Source organism: Nannospalax galili, unplaced genomic scaffold (assembly GCF_000622305.1).
Source record: "Nannospalax galili isolate Female #2095 unplaced genomic scaffold, S.galili_v1.0 scaffold584, whole genome shotgun sequence".
In the NCBI taxonomy this organism is placed as follows: Eukaryota; Metazoa; Chordata; class Mammalia; order Rodentia; family Spalacidae; genus Nannospalax; species Nannospalax galili.
Window position 1 is genome coordinate 851,294 of NW_008351805.1, and position 11,057 is coordinate 862,350.

General features: G+C 42.4%; 1 protein-coding gene across 1 annotated transcript in view; it reads left to right on the plus strand.

The window, feature by feature from the left end:
* Cdv3 (CDV3 homolog) overlaps positions 1-9,888 on the plus strand; it is a 21,632-nt gene extending 11,744 nt beyond the window's left edge. Inside the window, 3 exon segments of the mRNA XM_029553904.1 lie at positions 954-1,096; positions 6,380-6,539; positions 7,660-9,888. Coding sequence (XP_029409764.1) covers positions 954-1,096; positions 6,380-6,539; positions 7,660-7,810 — 454 coding nt within the window. The 3' untranslated portion in view covers positions 7,811-9,888.
* The last annotated feature ends 1,169 nt before the right edge of the window (positions 9,889-11,057 follow it).

The following is an 11,057-nucleotide window of genomic DNA, read 5'->3' on the forward strand; positions in this document are numbered from 1 at the left end:
ATGTTCCTTTAAAGGCTAGCAAGATTAGATCCTGGGACCCACATGGTAGAAGGCAAGAACTGACTCCCACAAGTTAACCTGTGGCTATACGTACATAAATAAAACGAGAATTTTATCACAGCAACAGGAAAAGAAGCAGGCAAATGGGGAGGGGAAGGTAGGCAGGTTGCTGAAGATTTGAGAAGCTGAGGCTCTGGGACCCGCCATCATTGCCTTGAACAGATTTAGGAAAAGAGTAGTAATCTCAGGTGTATCAGGAAGGTCAAAGTTGGAAAAGGAAGGTTGATTGAGCAATCACTGGACTGAATTTCCCTGCTGTCTAACCAGCCTAGTATTTTAGAGCATTCAAGTTTATATGAGATAGTCCAGCAAAAAGAATTACATAAAGATACCTTGGAGAAATTGTAAATTCTGACTCAAATTAAGGAAAAAATAAATGGAAATATGGTGGTATCCTTTTTTTTGCGACAGTCTCACTATAATTCTGGCTGGGCTAACTCGTTTAGACCACGTTGGCCTTACAGAGATCACCTGCCTCTGCCTCTCATGTGCTGGGACTAAAGAGCCACAGTGTCTTTGTACACATCATTATACTGATATACCTCAGAACAGAAGATGAGAGACCAGAAGTTTAAGGCCAACCTGACCTACATAGCAAGAGTTTGTCTCAAAAAGAAAGTAAAACAAAAGTTGATGTTAAAAAAACAGCTTCATGTGGGGGGCTTAGGGAGATTGCTCAGTGGTCAGAGTGCTCTTGCAGAGAACTTTGGAGTTTGGTTCCCAGCATCCACATTGAGCAGCTCACAACTCCCTGTAACTCCAGCTTCAGGGGATCCAACACATGTGTACAGGCACATACATAAGTACATACAAAAATAGCTTCATGTGGTAGTACACATCTAAATACAGCACTTTGGGAGTCAATTAAATTTACTTATTTGTTTTTCTAATAGTGAAAAGGAAGAAGAGGATAATGAAAAGAGAGAAGATCCAGGCGATAACTGGGAAGATGGTGGAGGTGGTAGTGGTGTAGAAAAATCTTCAGGTCCCTGGAATAAAACCGCTCCAGTACAAGCACCTCCTGTTCCAGTAATAGGTAATCTGTTTTCTTTTCTGAAGGTTACATTTCATGTGCGACCTGTTTGATCTAATTGCCTACCAGGGGTGGGAGAGTGGGCACTTACCATTCCTGCGAGAGCAGGCGTTTATATATTGTGTATGATCTTTAAAGGCTCAATAGAAGGAATGTGGAAGTTTAGAGCTGTGCTTCTCTGTGTGCTACATAATGAAGCCACGTGTCTCACGTGCTACACAAGCATGCTACCACCAAGTTAGGTCTATGAAGCAAGAATTCTCAATAGGACTTAATTCTATGAAAGAAGTAAAAGTTGTGTCTTTGGGACTAAAGAACCATTAAGAGTGTGTGTATATACACATGTATGCATGGTTCATGTGTGTGTTCAGGTGACTGGGACCAAAGTTGATGTTGGATGGCTTCCTCAGTTGCTCTCTGTTTGTTGAAGCAGGGTCTCTCGCTGAACCTAGAACCCAGATAGGCAGCTTGGTCTAGGATCCTATCTCTGCCTCATGCTTGCCTAACTTTTCCCTGGATTCTGGGGATCCAAGCTGATACTTAAACTTGCCCAGCAAACACTTTATCCCTGAGCCATATCTTTAGCTCAAATTTATTTATTTATTTTTTGTCCTTTTGAGACAGGGTCTCCCTGTAGCCCCAGTTGGCCTGGCACTCACTATGTAGACCAGGCTGGCCTTGAACTCACAGAGATCTGCCTGCCTCTGCCCCCTGAGTGCTGGGATTAAAGGTGTGCCAACCATACCTGGCATTTAGCCCAAATCTTAGCTTTTTGTTTTGGAGGATTTTTTTTGTTTTATTTTTACCTCTGTGTAGGAGTATTTTACCTGTATGTATGTAGATGGACCAGGAGCATGCCCGGTGCCTGCTGAGGCCAGATGAGGGCTTTGGATCCCCTGGAACTAGAGTTAAGGGTGGTTAACCACCATGTAGGTGCTGGGAACTGAACCCATGTACTCTGGAAGAGCAGTAAGTGCTCTTAACCACAGAGCTGTCTTTCCAGCCCATTTTGTATTTTTGTATTTGTTTGTTTTGATTTTTGTTTTTCTGAGATCTGAGGATCTCATCATGTAATTCTGGCTTGACTGAAACTTACTATGTAAACCAATCTGGTCTCAAAACTTGCAATCTGCCTGCCTCAGCTTCCCAAGTGCTGGGATTCAAGGCATGAGCTACCAAGCTAGGCTAGCTTTATTTTTGCTGCATTAGAAATTGAACCTAGGGCTTAGCACCTGCTCAAAGCTCTATATCCAGGCCAAAAATACTAGATTTTTGTTTGTTTTAGACACTGTCTCCTGTTTTAGACACTGTCTCCTGTAATCGGAACTGCCTTGAATTCTCTGTAGTGGGGATGATACTGAACTCCTGATATCCTGTGTCTACCTCCATAGTGCTAAGATTACAGGTGACACTCTGGGTTTTTTTAAGTACTGTTTTATTCTTAAATTTATTTATTCTTAAATTTCATACACACGTACAATATATTTTGATCGAATTCAACCCCAGGCTAGCTCAAACTCTGTATTGAGTGTGTGTGTGTGTGTGTGTGTGTGTGTGTGTGTGTGTGTGTGTGTATGTGTATGTTTATGGAGGCCAAAGGTCTGCACTTTTTTTGTGACAGGATCTCACTGACCCTCGTAGCTCACTGATTGGCTATACTAGCTGGCTAGCAACTCCTGGGCTTCTTTCTCTGGCTCCCCGCCTGTCCACCCACACCTCCCACTCCCCTTCTTGCTCTGTGGTTTCAGGCCCATGTCGCCCTGCCTTTTTTCCATGAGTTCTAGGGTTCTAAACTCTCAGGCCCTTGTGCTTTCATGGCAAGAACTTTATTCTTTATTGACTGAAGCAGCTTCCCAGCTTCAAGCCTTAAAGACTTTTTTTTTTTTTTTGGTGTTTGAAACAGGGTCTCCCTGTAGCCCCAGCTGGCCTGGAATTCACAGCCTGCCTGTGCCTCCCAAGTGTTGGAATTAAAGGCATTTTTGATCTTCTTTCCTTAGCCTCCCAAGTGTTCGGATGACAGGTACAAATAACACAGTAGTTCAGCTTGATTTCTCTCTTTTTTTTTCCGGTTTTTCTCTCTTGAACTTGGTCTTTGGATGCACCAGACAAATAGGTTCTGCAGGCCGTGTCTCCCCTTTGTGTCAGATGTCTGTAGCTTATTCAGTAAAGGGGCACATTACAGCAGTGAGTGCAACTGTTCAGTTGTTCAGCCAGATTTGGCTTGTTTATCAACACTGGCTTTATGTTTTGCCCTTTTATTTTATAAATTTTATTATTTGTGTGTGTATGTATGTTCAGAGAGTGGCAGGAGTTAGTTCTTTCCACATTTACGTGGGTTCCAGGGATCAAGGTAAGGTTGCCAGGCTTGTACCATGACAATCCTTGTTTATTATCCTTGCTGATCCTTTTAGAGTCTTTACTTTTAACTTTTACCCTGTTGCTGAAATACCCCCTAGGCTTTATTAAAAATACAGTCCTGGGGCTGGAGAGATGGATCCGAGCACATAACTACTGTTGTAGAAGATAGAAGTTCTGATCCCAGCATTTAGATCAGGGGCTCACAAACTCTTTTAACTCCAGTTCCAAGGAATTCAAGCCTCCTTTTGGTCTCTGGACATGGACACACTTGGACAGTGCACACAAAACAAATCAAAATACAACCTCTTCCTCCACCACCCTATCCGTCCTCACATGCCTTTCCCTGCTTCTGTTTTTGATATAGCACCTATCACTTTTTACTTGTCTCCTCTTTAAAATAGTTGTAATGCCAGGCGTGGTGGCACACGCCAGCATGGGAGGCAGAGGCAGGTGGATCTCTGAGTTCAAGACCACTATGGTCTGCATAGTGAGGTCCAGGTCACCTGGGACTACAGGGAGACCCTGTCTCAAAACTAAAAGAAAATACTGTCTGGTGGAATTTGCAGGGATGGTGGAAAAGAGCACAGTGGTGTGATGGTCACTAGTCACGTGTGCCTGTTGGGTATTTAACATGTGACTGAGGAGCTACAATTCAGGTGTCATTTTAATCATCTAAAATACCTACTTATATGGAACTGGAGAATTGGCTCAGTGGTTAAGAGCACTGACTGCTCTGGCAGAGAACCCTGGTTCAATTCCCAGCACCTACATGGCAGGTAGCTAACAACATCTGTAACTGCAGCTCCAGGGGATCTGATGCCCTCTTCTGACCTCCATGGGCATTGCCCAACATGGACACACCTACCTACATGCTAGCAAAATAGTAATACACATAAAATAAAAATAATAAAATATTTTAAGGTGCCTACTTGTTGGGGCCAGTGAGATAGATGGCTTTGCTGGTAAAAGCACTTGCTATGCAAGCATGACAACCTGAGTCGGATCCCCAGAACCCATGGTGGAAGAAGAAAACCAGTTCCTCAGAGTTGTCCTCTGACCTCCACTCACACACCTTGGCATGTGAGTACCCATAAGTCACACACATAAACACACACGCTACAACTTTTAAAAAAACAGTCACATGTAGCTAATGGTTAGAAAATTAGGTTCATATGTATTTGGGGTTTGGTCTGGTTTTTGAAGATGAGTCTCACTGAGATTGCTGATGCTGCTTGAACTTAAGAGCCTCCACCACACCTAGCAGTTTTTGTTGAACATTTTTTTCCCGTGTGCAGCTTAGGTGCTCTCTAAATAAGAAGCATGTGTGTACTTTCCCTCCAGTATATTCACAACTGTACAAAACAGTCTTTTAAGCTGTTATAACAGTATTACAGTGACTAAGCTAGTAAATGATTCTGTAGTTTTAAATTTTTTTAAAAATATTTTTATTTTATGTGTATGCATGTTGTATTAGTCAGGGTTCTCCAAAGAAACAGAACCAGTAGAATGAATATGTATAGAGATTTATCAGCTTAGCTCACAGGATAGAGTCCGAGCAGTCCAACAATGGCTGCACCACACTGGAGAGGCTGAGAATCCATAGTCGCTCAGTCCACAAGGCTGGATGTCTCAGTAGTCCCAATCCGGTGCTGAAGGTCTGACGAATTCCAGAATATCAGCTAGTCTTCAGTCTACAGCAGCAAGACGAACTCACCAGCGAGAGAGAAGGCAAGCAGCAAAAAGCCTGGCATTCTGCTCTGCCTTGGTCTTTTATACCAGCTGCCATCAGAAGGTAACGCCCACATTTAGGGTGTGTCTTCCAGCTTTAGATGATCCAATCAAGAAGATCTCTTTCAATTCAGTTAATCTCAGATCCAGTCAAGTTGACACCCAGGATTAACCATCACACATGTATTGCCTGCATGTAGGTAAGTGCACCCATGTCATGCAGTGCCTGAGGAGGACAGAAGAGGCTGTCGGATCCCCTGGAGCTGGAGTTAGGGACAGTTGTTAGCTGCCATGTGGGTGCTGGGATTCGAGCCTGGGTCTTCTATAAGAACAGTCAGTGTCCTTAACCTCTGAGCCATCTCTCCAGCCCTAGTGTTTTAAAATTTTTTAGCAGTTTTTTGGTTTAGGCTTTTTTTCCCTTTGTGTTTATGTGTCAGGACTTTGCTTATGCTAGGCTCATCCCTAGCTGAAAGTAAGGTTTTGGAGGTTTTTTTGAGACAGGGTCTCACTATGTAGATCAGGCTGTCTTGAATGAACTCAGATCTGCCTGCTTCTGCTGAGACTGAAGGCATAATGCCACCACACTCACCTATAATTAAATTTTTGTTAAGTCTAAAACATACATGGTAACTGCTTGAATTCATATCAAGGATTGGCTGCAGAAGATAGGGAAAGGCTGGAAGGCTATGGCCCCAAAATTCAGTCATAGTGGGAAATTTTGAAGTACTAAGGTGTTTGCTTTTTTCTGTGTTTTCTAAGCAGACAGCTGAGGAAACAACCTTCATTGATGTAATTTTTATCATGTTTAGAATTTAAAATACATGTGCATTTTATTATGTAAGACATGTTTAGACAACCTTTTCTACCTTCCATGAAAGGTGTGAATGTCAAATTTACTGATAGGAATGTCAGAGGACTGCAGAGTCTTGTTCAGAAAGGTAATCTCTGGTGCAGACTATCTCCCAAACCAGATGATTCCTTCTTTTAGTCAATATTTACATCATAGATGGTTAAAAATACACCCAGAGAAGTTAGAACACTACCTTAGAAAGTAGACTTTCATGTTGAAACATTTCCTCAAATGACTTCCTTTCTGTTGTCTAATCCAGAGACCCTTCTAAATAAGGGGTTGCATTGTAATTGTTAAATGCTTGGGAGTGTAGGAGTATCGTTAACATGTTAAACATTCTTTATTATTAGTTACAGAAACCCCAGAACCGGCAATGCCTAGTGGTGTGTATAGGCCTCCTGGGGCCAGACTAACCACGACAAGGAAAACGCCACAAGGACCACCAGAAATATACAGTGACACACAGTTCCCATCCCTGCAGTCGACTGCCAAGCATGTAGAAAACCGGAGGTAAGTAATCAATGCAGTTTGGGTGGGACCTCTGGCCTGTGACTAGGGAGCAGGTATGAGGATGTGAGTTAGAGTACTCCTTGTTGGTGAGGTCCAGGCTTCCATCCACAGGCAGCTGGTTAGGTAGACCTTAGAAGGCTCTCCATGGGGGGGGGGGGGGGGGGGGGAAAAGGGGAAGGATGCTAAAAACCAACTTTAGTGTCTGCCATAGTTTTTGTCATACCTAGTTCATGTTTTGTGGTGATGATGTGTTTAGTTAAAATTCTTTGTAAGTAGTACATTATTCCTGGCTTATGTTCCTATTTATATGGGAACTAGAAATGTAAGCAGTATATTATTGCATTCCCAATAAATGGGAATAGATGAAAGGCGTTGGCATTTACAGATCTAATACTGAAAATAATCTTATTTCAGCAGGTACTTAAAATGAATGCTACCTGAAGTTAAATGACCACATATGGCACATCTACAACTTATTTAGGGACATGAATTTCTTAAAGTAAATAAAATGGGAAGAAATCTAAATGGCATCAGATGGAAAATTTTTGGGGTGGCTTTAAAGTAAATCCAGGCCTTTTCGCCTCATTGAGAGCACAGCTGGCTTGAATTTAGACCTCCACATGGACCCGGTCCACCACACTGTCCTTCAAAATGTGTGAGGGACTCTGGAAGGACAGTGACTCGCCACACACATCTTTACCTGAGCTAATCAGACCACTCCCCCAAAGTAGAAGAGAGGAGAAATTGTTGATGAGAACTTTACTTGAATGAGAAAATTGTTACTCTTATACATAAAGAGACTTACCTGCTAACTGCTAAAGCTTAGGAGGAATGTCATTACACAGCTTCTTTCCAGTTGTCTTCAAGTTGGTCCCAAAATACATTTGCAGTCAATTCTAATCAAAGATGGGACCACAGAGCTTCAGGACAGTATTACATGTTTTCTGTTCAGTTGAAGCCTTAAAACGGTTTGATAAAGGCCTTTGTATTCCCTTCCTGTCTCCCCAAGATTCTTCTAAGGGGTAATTTTTTTTTTTTTTTTTTAATTCAAGGAAGAATATTTTCAAAATTCCCTACTGATAAGAAGAAACATTTACTGATTACATTTCTTTTCCCTTAGGGATAAAGAAATGGAGAAGAGCTTTGAAGTAGTAAGACACAAAAATAGAGGTAGGGAGGAGGTTTCAAAAAACCAGGCCCTTAAACTTCAGCTAGACAACCATTATGCTGTGCTTGAAAATCAGAAATGCAGCCACACACAGTACAATTAAGGAATGGTCTTTGCTAAGCCTTCCAAGATAAGTAGACCACAGCTAACCACCAAGAACAGCCATTCATTGACTGATCTCTGGATCCACAGCGACTGATGCAGACCTCGATTCCAGTGACTGTCCCTGTTGCACCATGGAAGTTCAAAGTGTCACACCTGTTCTTTATGTGTATTGGGATTAGGGGAGTTTTTATTGTCATAAATGTGTGAACTAGATTCAGCAGTGTTTCCATAGTTGCTCTGCAAATATTAAAAAACCAAACCTGCAGCCAGTGGTCATTTCAAAAATCTTTATGTTCAGATACTGAGCCTTCGTAAGGGTTGACTACCTCAGATTTGCTGCACTTAATTGTGGACTTCATGTGGATCACAAATTCTGGATAAGGTTACAGCTGTTAAAGTGTCAGTGAACCTTGAAAACCCACTCTACTGGATGCCTATCAGAAAACCTGCAGAAAGTCAGCCATCTGGGTTCTGATCTGCTGTAAAAGATGTAAGATTTAAGTGACCTTAATTAACTTGTTCCATGCCCCACCCTAAGGAATACTCTAGTAGCCTGTGGCTGTAGTTAGTGGACTTCCTGGAACAAGCCACTGTCAGAACTGATACGTTTGAATCATCTCTGTAGGGGTGTGATTTATAATTTAAGTTTTTAGTTGTAGTATGATGTAACTACAAATTAAATTCAACCAAACTTGGGTCAACCAAATGGGAAAAAGGGTGGGGAGTAATCTTGTTTATTTGAATAATTTTTTATTCAGAGAGTATTTTTTCTGTTACACATTAAGGCCTTGTGCTGACTCGGAGTACGTTCTTTGACAGCATATCGCTCGTTAACTAACCTGAAATATGCATTGGAATTGTGAAGTGTCCTATGAATTTGCCAATCCCTAGGTGGAACCAAATAGCCTTTGAAAAAGGGCAGCAGAAGCCAGAGGCTCCACTTGAGGTGCTGCTCCAGCCTCTAATTGGGTCTAAATTTTACAGGGACCTGCTGTGGAGGGAGTGTAGCATCTGCCCAGGTGAAGGGCTTCACTGAACTGTCCTTAACCACTCACAGCAGCATGAGCAACTCAGCCAGCATCCTCAGGTCTCATGGATCTTGCATGGTCTTTGATAAGTCATTATATGTGCCACAAATCTGAAGGTATTTATTGGCCACTCTATAGATGCAGTGGTTCTCCCAACCAGCACTGACCACCTTGGGCGTGTTTTATTTACTTGGAAAGGCAGGGCAACAGCCAGTAATGTAGCATTTCTGTTTTTAGTATTTAGTAATTGCAGTTTAACTCTGTTTAGTCCTTGAAAGAGACTTGAAGTTCCCCAGGATTACTAGTAAGTTTCCACCTAATGAGATAGTCTGGCAGTTACCTAGTTTTTGTATCTGGTTCAGTAAAAGTACTCCACAGTGGCAGGTGATTATGTGATACAGACTCTGGGTTTCTTTGCCAAATGTAGTTCAGACTTGCTGACAACTGACAGGAGTGAAATGGGTGACTGAAGCGCTCCCAGTATGAGAACCATTTCCTACCATTCAGTTGACAAGTGCAGCAGGTAGGAGCCCAGTGGGTCACAGTGTCTCCTGAACACTGCAAGCCACCTCTTGGGCAATAATGTTGGCATAATCTGAGCCAGCCAAGGGGAGACTGGGTGATTAGAAGTTAGAGATTCTTGGTTTAAACTAACACTTTATTTGGGCACCAGAAACCTTAAAAAGTAACCTGAGACCTTGAGCCACATACTTCCCTTAAAAAGTATGAATTTCTCCCCCCACACACAAAATTTTGTTTGGGGTTAGGGTTTGAGAAGTGAACGGAGACAAATGTGAAGAGCTTTGTTTAATAGCACACTGTACTGGAAATTGAAGGCCTGCAGCAGATGTAAATTCCAACTCTTGATACAGTTTTGTAAGATTGTGAATTTATCAAGATGCACATGAATCAAGTTTTAATATACTGTATGATGGGTAGATAAGGCTGTCCATTGTACCATTTCTTTCTTTGGATTCTCAGGCATGGTTTGGCAGTGTAACAACTCTGTGACATTAACAAATTCAATAAAGTAAATACATGGATCATAGAATGTGACAGTTCTTGTTAGAACTCTCGAGAAGAGAATGGTTTGTGTCAGGTCCACTTGTGTGAATGGTGACCCCAGACTCCATAAGGGGTGTGCTGAAAATGTTTGAAATACTGTAGGTGTTAAAAAGGTGTGCCTGGCCGGGCATGGTGACTCACGCCTTTTAATCCCAGCGCTTGGGAGGCAGAGGCAGGTAGATCTCTGAGTTCAAGGCCAGCCTGATCTACATAGTGAGTTCCAGGACAGCTGGGGCTACAGGGAGACCCTGTCTCAAAAGACCCCCCCCCCCCCAAAAAAAAAGGTGTGCCTGAAGATGGCTGCAAGACTGATAAATATTTTTATGCAAAAGCATTGAAATATACTTTGGTCTTTAGTAGACTTTGCCAGGGGAATTTAAGATCTGTATCCTGTAAACTGAAAAACTTCATCTCAAAGATTGGGGTCTTTAGGGGGTGTGTGTCTGTGTGTGTCCCAGAAGTTAAGATAAATACTGGCTTGTCTTTTTAAGACAAGGTCTCCCTATAGCCCCAGCTGGCCTGGAACTCTACACTGGCCTTAAACTCAGCGAGATCCACCTGCTTTTGTGCCTGCCCCCCCGCCCCTGTGCTGGGTTAAAGGTATATGCCACCATACCCTGCTTCTATGTTTTTCCTTTTTTGAGACAGGGTCTCTCTCTGGCCAGCTCTAGGGACCTACCTCTTTTATTATCTTATTTTTATGTGTATGCGTGTATTGCCTGCATGTAGGTAAGTGCACCCATGTTGTGCAATGCCTGCGGAGGACAGAAGAGGCTGTTGGATCCCCTGGGACTGGAATTAGGTGCCATGTTAGCTAACGTGCCATGTGGGTGCTGGGATTCAAACCCGGGTCTTCTGCAAGAACCACCAGTGTTCTTAACTGCTGAGCCATCTCTCCAAACCCAAGACTTACCTCTTTCTCCCATTCCCCAGAGCTAGAATTACAGACACTGCCTTTATTTGGGCACTGGAAATTAAAAGTAAGGTTTTTGTGCTTGCATGGCTGTCTCCCCAGGTCATTTGTCTGATAATTTCTCAAAGGAGCAGTGGTTTGAAATTTCAGTATTTAGTTTATATTCTTAACATCTATAAATCAGAAGAAGTATGTTCAATCATTTTTGACAATGGAGTTGATACTTCTAACAGTTTAAT